The 14696-nt window shown below is 38.3% G+C and overlaps 1 protein-coding gene across 2 annotated transcripts; it reads left to right on the forward strand.

The window, feature by feature from the left end:
• The first annotated feature begins 869 nt into the window (after nt 1–869).
• LOC127421812 (uncharacterized) lies at nt 870–9144 on the forward strand. 2 transcript variants are annotated; one of them, XR_007894099.1, is made up of 3 exons: nt 870–1389; nt 1624–8829; nt 9064–9144. XR_007894099.1 is itself a non-coding variant. In XM_051664946.1 (2 exons), exon 2 carries the CDS (start codon nt 3522–3524, stop codon nt 8007–8009), a length of 4488 nt encoding a protein of 1495 aa, XP_051520906.1. In that variant the 5' UTR covers nt 870–1389; nt 1624–3521; the 3' UTR covers nt 8010–9144. The 2 variants fall into 2 exon arrangements, 1 of the variants encoding a protein (XP_051520906.1); XM_051664946.1 differs by having other exon boundaries at nt 1624–9144.
• Nucleotides 9145–14696: the final 5552 nt, after the last annotated feature.

A 14696-nucleotide genomic window follows, 5' to 3' on the forward strand; every position in this document is an offset into this window, starting at 1 on the left:
AGACGATACACTGGAACAACAAGACACAATGCAGCAGCCATAGACATTTGTCAGACATGTTATTATATATAAAGTTATGAACATGTAATCACCCCTCGAGTACTCGACAAGTACTCGAGTAATTAGTCCGAGTACTCGAGTAGACAAAATGACCAAAATGCCCATCCCTAGTTCATACACACAGTGAGACAGAGAAGGAGACGCACGCTTACTCTGTTTCTGTTGAGTAATGAAATTATGAAACAAAATCTCAAAGGTTTTGCTTCATGGGAAATAAGGGCTTAAGAGTTAAATCAGTGAAGAAATTAGGACAGAAATATTATAAAATATTATATAAATAATATATATATATATATATATATATATATATATATATATATATATATATATATATATAAGTTTATATTTTATAAAAATATATAATGTAAAATATGAGTTCAAAAAGCAACAGTGTACATGTAAAGTTGACCAAAAAAGAGAAACATATTTTAAGTATTTAGAAATATTTTGATATTTAAAAGTATTTTTCATGTCATTCATAAGTTTTTAAAGCCTTAAAAGGAAATCATATATCCCTATTTTATTATTTGATATATATTTCAATTTAAATATGTAAAAATGACATAAGGTGTATGAAGTACACATGCAGAAAAAGCACGCCTTAAGAAATGTGACAATTAAATGACAAATAATTGTGAAAGCCCTTAAAGAGAAAATTAATCGTCATAATCGCAATTACTTGTTTGACAATTAATCATCAGCCAAATTTCATAATTGTAGCAGCCCTTAATTAATCCAAATAACTCATGCATTATATTCCAAGTCTTCTGAGGTTGTACGACGGCTTTGAGTCACATTTGCTTATGTAACAGGTGTTATATTTATTTATTAATTTCACACAAAATCTCTCTTTTTGTTATTATCATTTGTTATATTTATATAATTATTTTGTATTCTGGAAATTCTTTTAATATTGATTTCTTTTATTTGAGATGTCATGTTTCTATGGTTATATGGTACTTTTTCAGTATTGTTAAAAATGGCGCGTGGCTCCTTTAAGACTTATGTTCCGGTTCCGGTTGCTCTCCTTCAGTTCGCGGTAAGCGCGACTGAAGAGAGGTTAGTTGTGCTGAAGCTCCGTCTAAAAAGTTTGATATGGGTTTTTTTTATTGTAATAAGACATGTAATTTTGTTCTTAAATTCACTTTAATCTTATTCAAACATGTATGAAGTTTGTGTGACTGATATGGAGCATGTATTTTTGGAGAGAGTTCATTAAGCATGAGTGTGCAAGCTCTGTGGCTAAAATAATGCTTTTCACGGACAGGCTGGTGTTCCAGTTGTGAGAGAAGGCCACAGGTTGATTAATTTGTTTCTTTATTCATGCAGGTATGTTCTCTTTCATGCTTCTGATAATATTGTTTTGAATTTATGTAAAATGCTTTATTTTATTTAGTTTTATTTTTCTATTTTTTTATGAAATATGTTGAACACAATTGATTTTGATTTACATGAAAAGTGTAAAATGTGTTCAGTTCGCGGTAAGCGCGACTGAAGAGAGGCTGGTGTTCCAGTTGTGAGAGAAGGCCACAGATTGATTAATTTGTTTTTTTATTCATGCAGAATAAAATCTGGCCAGAGTAATTCCTGTTGCCCGGTCTTGTTCATTTATCCACACAACGCAGAGCTAAACGAAGGCCGGTCACATTGGTGCCGTGACTTTTATTTGATGCAAGTCATCGTGGATCCTCCTTGATCAACGTCAGCTTGGTCGCTGGGGTTTGCTGCATTCAAACGTCCTAATTCTGCCTGTACCTGTGTGTAAGAAAAAAAAAAAGGTTGGACATTAGACTGTACATAATTCAGAAAAAAGGTTGAAAGTTCATATTTACAGAAGAGAGAAAAGAAAAAGAAAAGGTTGAATTTGTAATACCATTTTGTTTGATTATTTGGTTGCTATGATCATTATCTGTTCTAATTTACTTTTGTTGATCTGTAAAACTCAAAATGTCAAAAAATAGTGAGAAGACAAGTTACTCTCCTAATGATGGGTTTGAATTGGGTTTTGCCAGGGGGCGTATCTTTGGTGAACTTGAACAGACACCACTCAGAAGGACAGTTAATATTGGTTCTCCTGATTTCTGTTCTACCCGTAACCCCGGTAGAGTACATAATACTGAATCAGAAAAGTGTGAAGGTGCTGCTTCAGACAACCGAGACTACAGTAACACTGACTTAAGTAGTTTAATCACACAGCTTGCTCAACAAATAGGGCAGTCAATATCTGATCAGCTGAAAAAAAGCAGTGAAAAAAATGAGTGTCCTGATATTCAAACGCAGAGCATAGGGACGAGCCAGGTTCTCGTGGAGTCACCTTCTCTAAATTTGACTGGTATGAAGTTGGTGATGAAGCCTGATGTTAAGGCACCTCCCTGTTTCAGAGGGGATGGATCTGACAAATTATCAGTACACGAATGGGAAGAATTCATGGATGTTTATTTGAGGAAGAAAGGTGTTCCTTTAGCTGAACAAGCCGATGAGATCATGTCGAACTTAATGGGGAGAGCTAAAGATGTAATCAAGATAGCACTACGCAGCAATCCATCACTGAAGCCTAAAACAAACCCAAGGATTGTCACAGACATACTCAAACAGCACTTCAGCGAATTGTCATATTCATCTATGCCGCTTGCTGACTTCTATGGCACTTTACCTGTAGCAGGAGAGAATGCAATGGAATATTGGATTCGGCTTAATAAAGCTGTTGATGTAGCTGACGAGTGTTTGAGAAGACAGGGCAGAAGTATTGAAGATCCTACCCGTGAGGTGACACAAATGTTTGTTAAGCATTGCCCTGACCAATCTCTTTCTGCTATCTTGAAGTTCAAGTCTGCTGATAGGTGGACGGCGGCTGAAATACAAGAACGTCTTGATGAATATCAAGCTGAGAAAAGAGCACAAATGAAGGCACAGTCTAACCATTCTGCCTTTACGAAGACTGTAGCTACCAATGCCCAAATGTCAAATTTAGATGATGGAACATCTGGGAATGTGCCGAAAGTATCAGCAGGTCAAGGTGGGCTGTCAGTTACACCATCAGTTCAGACAAGTGACAGCTGTACTCAGTCCCTTATCAGTTTGCTCGATCGTGTGCTGAAGCATAACATGCAAACCCCCTCTGTACCTGTAGATTCATTTAGGCATGGGAATGCGAGCAGGAAGTTTTGCAAAGTGTGCAGAGGCATGGACCATTCTACAGTTGCACATTGTAGAAGAGATGGTTTATGCTTGTTTTGTTTTGAACATGGACACAGAAAAAGAGAGTGTCCGAAGTGGAGTAGTCATGACAGTCTGGAGGTAAACTACTCGCCACGAGGAGCTGGTCCTTTAAACCATTAGACCCACATTTGGAGAGGGGATGTGTGGGTGAGGATCAAACCCTCATAAGTGATCTGGAACAGCAGTATGAGAATGCATGTCATACAGCATCTGATGGTACTTGCGTGATATACGCACAAAACATGCAGAAAATAAAGGCTTTTGATGATCTTTTCTATACTTCTGTGATTGTAAATGACCAGTTCCACATGAGAGGAATGCTTGACACTGGCTCTATGTCTTGTACTCTTAGTGAGACAGCTGAACAAAAGTTGTTGGCTGAAAATGTTGTCTTGGACAAAAGATCACTACCTGAGAATATCATTCTTGTCGGTGTTGGGGGTAAGACCGCACAGCCAAAATGTTTGTACGAAGTTAGTATGAAAGTGTATGGCATCAGCTGTCGAGTTCCAATTCTTGTTGTTCCAGGACAACATGATGATTTAATTCTTGGCACCAACTTGATCAAGCATATTGTGAATCAAATGAAGAACACAGATGAGTATTGGGACTTCATATCGCAAAGCGCTACACAGTTATCACCGGATGGTGAACACTTTTTGGATGTGATGTCAAATCTCACTCGCTGGCGACATGATGAGATCCCTAGCAAAATCGGAACAATAAAGCTTCATCATGCTGTCACTCTTGCTGCTAGACAAGAACATTTAGTGTGGGGAAGACTGCCCAGCGACACTTTATTGTCCCTCGGGAGTACCATTCTTGTTGAACCAACTACCTCCAAGACTATGCCAAGAAACATCATGGTAGCTCGTGTGATAACATCTATGTGGGGTGATAGGTGGGTACCTATGAAAATAACCAATTTGTCAGACCAACCTGTCACGCTAAGGAAGAATCGGAAATTGGCAGATGTTTCACCTTGTTTGGCTGTTGAAGATTTCCCAGTTTTGCAGGGCACTGGAAAGATAAAGGAGGTTAGTTCAGAGATGCAAGCTTCTCCAAATTATACTTCAAATTTGAGACTGCAAGATGTTGGGTTAAGTGAAATTGACATTGATCTCTGCAAAGTTACTGATGCATCCAAAGAGAAACTTGTACAGTTATTGGTGAATTACAATGATGTGTTTTCAAAGCATCCCTTAGACTGTGGTGAGGCTAAGGAGTTTGAACACCGTATCCGACTTACAGATGAGAGGCCTTTCCGGTTGCCATATCGGAGGATCCCTCCTGCTCATTACCAGAAGCTGCGTCAGGTGTTAACTGAGATGGAGGAGCAAGGGATAATTAGAAAATCGGTAAGCGAATATGCATCGCCTTTGGTGCTTGTGTGGAAAAAGGATGGAAGCCTCCGCATCTGTACGGACTTCAGGTGGCTTAATGCGAGGACACTCAAGGATGCTCACCCACTCCCTCATCAGTCCGACTGTCTCGCTGCTTTAGGAGGTAACAATTACTTCAGCACCTTGGACTTAACCTCCGGATTCTACAATTTGCCTATGCATGAACAAGACAAAAAATACACCGCGTTCATTACTCCTATGGGACTACATGAGTATAACCGCATGCCACAAGGCTTGTGCAACAGCCCAGCTTCGTTCATGCGGATGATGCTTAGCATTTTTGGGGATATGAACTTTAGCAGTCTGCTCTGCTATTTGGATGATTTACTTGTGTTTGCACCCACGGAGCAAGAGGCTTTAAGCAGGTTGGAAATGGTTTTTCAGCGGCTTAGGTTATATCACCTGAAACTGAGTCCCAAAAAATGTCATTTCTTGCGTGATTCAGTGAGATTCTTGGGTCATATTATTTCTGGCCATGGCATCTCAGTGGACTTCACGAAGGTGGATGTTATATCCAAAATGTCCAAGTTGCAACTTATGGAGGAAGATGGTTGCACTCCATCAGCGCGAAGAATCAAGTCATTTCTAGGAATGATTTTCTACTATCAACACTTCATCCATAATTGTTCTTCGATCGCCAAGCCTCTCTTTGCTCTAACTGCGGGTCAGAAGAGACGAGGTAAAGAGAAAGTTAGGAAGCCTGTTGGCACATTCAGAAAGCTGAATCCAAGTGATTGGACGGAGGACTGTGACATTGCTTTCAATACACTCAAAGAGAGGTTGTCGAACTGTGCTGTGCTAGCACATCCTGATTTCTCTAGGCCTTTGATTCTCTCAATTGACGCATCTTTAGATGGGTTAGGTGCTGTGCTATCCCAAGTTCCAGCAGGGGAAGAAATAGCTCGGCCTATTGCCTTCGCCAGCAAGACCCTAACCGTGTCACAGAGGAAGTACCCTGCGCACAGGCTCGAGTTTTTGGCTTTGAAATGGAGTGTGTGCGAAAAGTTCAGCCACTGGCTCAAGGGGCACAGCTTCACAGTTTGGACTGACAACAATCCACTTACACACATTATGACTAAGCCAAAACTCGATGCCTGTGAACAAAGGTGGGTTTCAAAATTAGCCTCTTATTCTTTTGACATAAAACATATTGCAGGAGTCAAGAACATTGTGGCTGATACCTTAAGCAGAGATCCATTTGCAAGGTCAATTAGTCATAGGCTCATGAATGAGAGTTACAACCGCTTACTTAACGAAGTTGATGCTGTAGGAGAAGAAGGAATACAGGATGTGTTTCGTCTGAAGGTTGAGTGTCACAAGATGAGTGATCAGCCTGGATGTCAGTCAAGTTGTCATGTGCAGTCATGTGATCCAGTAACCGTCAAGACACTTTGCCATGTCCAAGATGATTGGGAAATGGCGACAGTGACGCGAGCAGTTCAGCTGGTGCAGTTAGTTCAGCAGATTGCAGCTACTAGCCAAGGTGAACAGCCTCTACCCATGTTCTCTCATGATGAGTTGGAAAGAAGTCAAGAGCTCGACCTTACCATTTCCAAGGTTCTCCCTTTTGTACTTCGTAAAAGACGCCCTTCAAGAAGAGAGAAAGAAAAGCTCGACTACAGAGCTTTAGCCCTTGTCAAGCAATGGGATCACCTAAAAGTGTGTGATGGGATTCTGTACAGGTTAACTAAGGACCCAATAAGCAGACAGAGAAGACATCAGTATGTTCTGCCTCATAGCATGGTAGAAAAAGTTCTACACGGTCTTCACGATCTTGCCGGTCACCAAGGACAGGCTAGAACAGTTCATTTGGCAAGACAGCGCTTCTTCTGGCCCAAGATGGAGAGCGAGATCAGAGAATATGTGAAGTGTTGCAAGAGGTGTATTCTGGCAAAAACACCTGAGCCAGCTGCTCGAGCTCCATTGGAAAGTATTCAAACTTCTGCACCTATGGAGTTGGTTTGTCTTGACTTTTGGAGTGCAGAGGATAACAAGCAGCGTTCAGTGGATGTGTTGGTCTTGACAGATCATTTCACTAAACTCGCTCATGCCTTTCCTTGCATTAACCAAACGGCAAAGCAAGTTGCTCGAAAGTTATGGGATCATGTGTTCTGCGTGTATGGGTTCCCTGAGCGGATCCATACGGATCAAGGCACAAATTTTGAGAGTGAGCTTATTGCTGAATTGCTAGCACTTTCTGGGGTTTCCAAATCTCGTACAACTGCCTATCATCCTATGGGAAATGGCATCACAGAGCGGTTCAACCGAACATTAGGAAATATGCTTCGCTCCTTACCCCTGAGATCTAAGGATAAGTGGCCACAACAAATTCAGACTCTGACCTTCGCTTACAACTCAACAATACATGAGACGACTGGTTACGCACCTTTCCAACTCATGTTTGGACCTGTCCCACGATTACCTGTGGACATAATGTTCAAGCAAGTATCGAAGGATCCGGTGATTGTTGATTATAGCAGCTATGTTGCAACTTTAATGTCTCACCTTCACGAAGCAGCTGAAATTGCTCAAAAACATGCTGTACAAGAACAGAGGAAACAGACCAAGATTTATAACCGCAAGATCAAGGGAGTACATTTGAGCAATGGAGATAGAGTGCTCATTGCCAATAAAGGAGAAAGAGGAAAAAGGAAGTTGGCAGATAGATGGGAACCTACTGTGTACACCATTGTGGATAATGATCCCCAGACACACATATACAAAGTGAAGGATGACAAAGGGCACACTAAAGTGGTACATCGGAACATGCTCTTAGACATTAGTTTCTTACCAGTGATATGTCCTGAGGATGAAACATGTGGATCAACGGTTGCCGATTGCTCAAATGATTTTGAGTGTGAGAGCCGATCAACAAATTCCACTGATTCCTTGGAGGATGAAGATCCTGAAAACAAAACACATTCATTAGTATTAAATGAGGATGTTTCAAAGAGTTCAAAACCTTTTGATGTACAAATGGAACAGGAGGAAGATGAAGGTGATGACACTTACTGTGTTAATTCTGGTCAAGACAGTCAAAACCAGATGCTCCCTGATAAAACATTGAACACAGGAAATTCTGATTGTGACAATGCATCATTGGCAACATCTGATTTGACCAATTCAGGTATTACTGACTCTGATTTACCTGTCTGTGATGATGCGTCAATGCCAGGTCCTGAACAAGGCACAATTACAACACGGGCTGGTAGAGTAGTAAAAAAAGTCAACCGTTTGATTGAGACTATGGCCCAAAAGCCATTTAAAATGGCAAACTTGTCAAACAGATTCCAGAAAAAGTCACAGTCCCTTTTAAGCCTATTCTAAATTTCGTGATTGCGTAGGAAGTTTACTTTCTATTTCTTTTTCTTTTTGGGATCAATTTTTCATTAAGTGATATAAGAATAATGTGAGTGAGGATTTGTTGCAAAGGTTAAGTGTGGTATGGTGTATTTGGCAACATACTTTACTAAGAGGTTTTGAGGCTTGATCACCCTTAAATTTCTCTGTATCTGTCAAGACAGATAGCTTTCATTGCTGTAACTATGGTATTTTTGCATTGAGATTCTTTAGGAAATTCTCGTTACTCATGTAGAATTTTGGTGAAATTAGGGGAGGTGAATGTAACAGGTGTTATATTTATTTATTAATTTCACACAAAATCTCTCTTTTTGTTATTATCATTTGTTATATTTATATAATTATTTTGTATTCTGGAAATTCTTTTAATATTGATTTCTTTTATTTGAGATGTCATGTTTCTATGGTTATATGGTACTTTTTCAGTATTGTTAAAAATGGCGCGTGGCTCCTTTAAGACTTATGTTCCGGTTCCGGTTGCTCTCCTTCAGTTCGCGGTAAGCGCGACTGAAGAGAGGTTAGTTGTGCTGAAGCTCCGTCTAAAAAGTTTGATATGGGTTTTTTTTATTGTAATAAGACATGTAATTTTGTTCTTAAATTCACTTTAATCTTATTCAAACATGTATGAAGTTTGTGTGACTGATATGGAGCATGTATTTTTGGAGAGAGTTCATTAAGCATGAGTGTGCAAGCTCTGTGGCTAAAATAATGCTTTTCACGGACAGGCTGGTGTTCCAGTTGTGAGAGAAGGCCACAGGTTGATTAATTTGTTTCTTTATTCATGCAGGTATGTTCTCTTTCATGCTTCTGATAATATTGTTTTGAATTTATGTAAAATGCTTTATTTTATTTAGTTTTATTTTTCTATTTTTTTATGAAATATGTTGAACACAATTGATTTTGATTTACATGAAAAGTGTAAAATGTGTTCAGTTCGCGGTAAGCGCGACTGAAGAGAGGCTGGTGTTCCAGTTGTGAGAGAAGGCCACAGATTGATTAATTTGTTTTTTTATTCATGCAGAATAAAATCTGGCCAGAGTAATTCCTGTTGCCCGGTCTTGTTCATTTATCCACACAACGCAGAGCTAAACGAAGGCCGGTCACACTTATGATGCACAAGAACTAAAGCCGTTTGCTGTCAGTGATGTCAAACCTGGTGTGGCGTGTCAACATGCCATTTGTAACACCATAGTACTCTTTATGAGGAGAGTTTGAGGAGGAATGAGGTAAAATTGTCCAAAATGCACCAGGAGTGTCTCATAAACGAATGCTGACTGGTTGGAATATTTCTAGATGTATTTATGACGTCCAAAACACTTTCAAAAACCTGGATACAATTCTTGCTTTTGACCGTGAGTTCCTCTCACTGGAGTTCGGATGGAAATGCGCCCGCAGCTCCTCCTCATAAATGCACAATTTATCTCCAAACACTTAAATGAGTCTTAGAGTTATATATGATGGTGTTAAAGAGCAGAACAGTAAATATAAGGGATAATGTGCAGCCAATATCTTAATAACACTTGCTGTGATTTAGAGCACACACACACACACTCAGCTGTTAGAGACTCTGAGAAAGATGTCAAGTATAGTGAAATAATGGCTCTGTCCCAAAACATAGTTAGCTGCCAACATAGGCAGCATTTTAAGACATCATGTTCCTGTGCAGGTAGGTACAGTTGCATGGCTGTGCTAAAATCACATGCTGAATTCACACTATATATATGAGTCAATTGTGAGTTGAGTCTCTCATGAGCTTCACGCGAGGAGTGATTTTTCAAATCAGTCACTTATGAGGTTTCATTACAGTTAGGAAGCTGCCTATGTAGACTGTAGACAGCAAGGCAGCTCACTAGCTTTTGAAACAGAGCTGTAGAAATGGAGATAAAGTAAGTGTGTAAAGGACACTTTGATCTGTGGACTTCCTACTTGTAATGATGACCAATTTCTCTCTCTCTCTCTAGCTGGATTTATTCTCTGGTAAACTGAACACTATTGCGAGTATCGTGACCATATTCTTCCTGCTGGTGTGCGCTGCTGTAGATTTGGCCTGTCTGCCACTGGAATGGGCGTCCGCCCCAAACTGCAGGTGATCTCTCTCTCTCTCTCTCTCTCTCTCTCTCTCTCTCTCTCTCTCAGTGTCAATTTTCAGTGTTGTGTTTTTATAAATTTCCTCATCAAAATAAAAGTTTATAACTTTTGTCTTTTGGTGAAAATGCCATTCAAATTTAGTCCATATTTAATGATGTCATATTCATTCATTTGAGTCCAAAATAACACATTTTAGTTGACAATGATGTGCAAAATGACAAAAACAGGTAACAAATTGAAATATTTTGAAAAATGAATAAACTACTTACAATTTTGTAAACATGTTTTAAACATGTTACAGTAAAAATATCTGTGTTAACCTCGTGTGACCCCACGTCCACATGCGTGGACGTTGTATTTTGACTTAGTTATATGCAACGCATAATTTAAGTTAATTTAAACTGATTGAATACTGTTCACAAGACTCTAGACTGTTATTTAAGGGTTAAACTTCTGCCGCACCGAGTCACGTGACACAACAGCATGACGTTGATTTCCTTGAAGTGCTTCTATATGCACTGAGCCAACAGAAGTGCCTCTGGTAAGAAATCTCTTTATGTTTCTTCATTAAAACATGTTTGGGTGTAAAGAGTAGCATCTCTAGTTTTGTTTGATATGCCACTTTAAAATAATCATTCATTTTTTGCGCGTCAACACGCTGATAAACATGATGTCCACGTGAATTTTGGGACATTATTCCATCAAAAGTTAAAAACATGGGGCCTGGGTAGCTCAGCACGTATTGGAGTCGTGAGTCTGAATCCAGAGCGTGCTGAGAGACTCCAGCCAGGTCTCCTAAGCAACCAAATTGGCCCAGTTGCTAGGGAAGGTAGAGTCAGATGGGGTAACCTCCTCATGGTCACTATAATGTGGTTCTCGCTCTCGATGGGGCGTGTGGTGAGTTGTGCGTGGATGCCGCGGAGAATAGCGTGAAACCTCCACATGTGCTACGTCGCCATGGTAACGCGCTCAACAAGCCACGTGATAAGATGCACGGATTGACGGTCTTAGACACGGAGGCAACTGAGATTCGTCCTCCACCACCCGGATTGAGGCACTACGCCACCACGAGGACTTAAAGCACATTGGGAATTGAGCATTCCAGATTGGAGAGATAATCCCCCCCCAAAAAAAGTTAAAAACATGTTATTTTGAATAACTTTCAACACTAACACATCTGTGGGTCATATCAAACACAGGGCACGTGGTAAGTTAGCAAGGTTTTCCCCTTTTTAAAGAATGAACAAGGCTAGTGTAAATAATATACAGTATGTCCATTGATAATGATTTGGGTTGAATGTAATGGAAAATATTCGAGTTGCGCTCCGTGGCGCGGCAGAAATTTGAGCAGCCTCTGGAGTTGTAGGTGGGCGCCACCGACAGACGGCGAGTGGCGGAGGCGGTGTGCGTACCTTCATTGAAAACAATTGTTTCGAATTTTAGAACGTGCCATGTCGTTTGCTACTTTTAGAAGTGACTTCCTCATGTTTAGACAGTTTAGTATAATGGGTTATGTAGTATAGCATGTTTTTAAGGAAACGCCGTATTCACAACGCAAGTTACGCATTCTATTCAATTGAATTGATGGACGTGTCCATTTTTATTTTTGACACGCTGCAAAGATCTGTATGAAGTAAACTGACTTTACGTAAACATCATGTGGGTGATTTGAATGCTATGAAATTTAATTTGTTATATATTTAAATGGTAACACTTTACGATATAATAGGATATAAGACAGCATTTATTAATCTTGGCTAATGATAATTTCAACATTAAAAGTTGTATATATTAACGTTAGCTAATGCAATATGAACTAACATGAAAATACAATGAACAATTATATTTTGATAAATGAACATTAACCAAGATTAGTAAATGCTGTTAAAAAGCATTGTTTGTTGTAAGTTCATGATACCTATGTATTAAGTAATGTTAATAAATAGAAACTTATTGTGAACTTCTGGTCTCTGGACTACCAATTTAAATCATCTTTTGTTTCTAACCATATTTTTATGCAGTTGTAACAATACTCAAATTATGTGTACAATTGTTTCACATGACTTCACTACATGCATGATTAATCCAGTGAGTGGCATGCAGTTATTATTTTGGAAACAGAAACAGTTATTTAGCATTTTTATTCCAATTTTGTGTAAAGACGTCTTAAGTTCTGTTCTAAGAATGTGTTAAGAAGAGATCGTGGTTGATATGAATTATAGCTCATTCGTCGCATGATCACACGTATTTTGTATAATGCACATTTTGAGATATGCAAAAAAATCATCATCATCGTCAAATTTCACATGCAGAAAATGCCATGCTATATGCACATTTACATACTGTAGAAGTACCAGTAGTGACAGTAGTATGGCAACCGTGTTTTGTCTTCCGTGTTATCAGTATTTATGATGTGCTGGCTGATAGACTCCAGGTTAGAGATCAAGGTTAAACGATCAGTGCCAGCTCTCTGCTCTCTAACTCTTCTCCACTGCTGATTGGCTGAGAGTGTTTTGGAGGCGGGGCTTCCCTGCTGCTGTGTTCATTCTGTTTGCTGTCATTTCTTGTGTTGTATTGTTTGTTGTGTCTGCAGAGGCATGTTAGATTAAAAGCCATTTAGCATTCATGTCTCCAAAGGGACGTGCGTGATTAGCATAGCTAATTTAGCTGAAATACTCCAAACTTTATCAACAACACACGGGAGAGCAGAGTGTGCGTGTGTGTGTTTGTGCGTGTTGGAAGGGCATTGGACTGCCTGTGGGCACAAAATCAGGCAAAAGAGAGCTGCATGTGTGCTTTTGTGGTTTGTGTTTTTGAATTTTGTCACTTTGGTTTTGTTCTGAAAGTGTGTGCGAGTTGATTTAGGTGCAGAATTCTTCTCATACTGTAAGTTCACTAAATCTGAAAAAAACCTCCCTTTGGTGACGTCTTCAAAAGAGTTTTAACAAAATGAAATGAACCCTTTAAGCTCGTATGGGCCCATGAAGAAAATCAAAATGGTCAAAATATGAATAACTACAGTCTTGACCAACACAAAATAGGTATCGTTTGAAAGCTTAGAAGCTCTACTTTCCAATGCATGTAGACATTACGACCAAAACTGAACAAGTGCTTCGAAATTTGCAGATAAATCAGAAGTGTTCTGTTTTGAAAATGTATATATATAAAAAATTGCACTGTTAATATTATTGTAATCAGTAAAAACAACTGATGTGTCATATGTTGTTAGAAAGCTCTTAAAGAGTAGAATACAACCAGCCTATTTGTTTTACTCACAGACGAAAATATAGTGAGTAATGGCTAAGTATATGTCTTTGACAATTATGTTGGAGTTGCTTATGTGCTGCATTTTCACTTATAACTTCATGAAAAATAAACAGAACATAAAATATCACATATCATTACTTAGAGGTGATTATCTTTCAAACAAGCCCACACACAAGATAATCAGATGCATAGATCATTAGATAATCCACATGAAGCACAATGTTACATATGGCCACCAGGAGATGGCGCCAAATACATGACAGACTCGATGACTCAAATGACACAGAGTGAAACTGAATGAGATCTTGTTACTCATGCCTGCATACTTTGGAGAGAGAACAAACCTTTAGTCATTGTTGTGTTTGCATGTGTAATTAGTTCTTATGTACAATTATGTTTTATTTGTTTGGAGATGTTTTTGGACACTATGATAAATTATTTTTGTAATGTTATAACTTTTGATTGCTTTGTCATATCAACACAATTTTTTTTCTCAGATACAGTTGACATGATTGGGAACAAAACAAAAGCAGTTTTTCAGAGCTACCTTATTTACACCCAGAGATATATAATGTCAAATCAGACAAATATGGCTACATTGTTTGGTAAATTTTATTTTTAGCAGTTTCTTCAGCTGAGAGTCTTGGAATGTATCATAATCTATTTCTTTAAACATTTTGAAAAGTTTATTTTATAATGATACCAAACACGACTTTTTTTGTTTGTTTTAGTTATAAGGCTTTAATTTTGGGTATGCCACTGAAACAGTAAATCTTTAAAAACACCCTCAGCACTTAAAGGGTTAATAAAATGTAATACATTTATATATATATATATATATATATATATATATATATATATATATATATATATATATATATATATATATCAATTAAATTTGATGTAATTTTATAATGTAGTTGAAATGCGAAAGTCTTAAAATAATTTTTTGAGTGTAGTCATTATAAATAGATTTATGTAAAAATATGGGTGTTGTTAACTACCTTGCGATATGATACACATTACAACGTTTATGTTTCTTATTATGTTAATCATGGTTTAAATGCTTAAATGCTTATAATCATATACATATGATATGAGTAGTCATCATATAGTTTTGATGACTACTTTTATTTTAAAACGTCGAAAATAATAATAAAGAATGAGTAAGGGTTTTTCCAAACTTTTGGCTGGTGGTGTATATCACGATTTAATATATCACGATATCATAATTGGATTGTGCTTATTTAGACTAGCTGCCTTTTCAGTAATTGAACTGTAGAAAATGACGCAATGCAC

This window comes from Myxocyprinus asiaticus, chromosome 31 (genome assembly GCF_019703515.2).
Source record: "Myxocyprinus asiaticus isolate MX2 ecotype Aquarium Trade chromosome 31, UBuf_Myxa_2, whole genome shotgun sequence".
NCBI classification, from domain to species: domain Eukaryota; kingdom Metazoa; phylum Chordata; class Actinopteri; order Cypriniformes; family Catostomidae; genus Myxocyprinus; species Myxocyprinus asiaticus.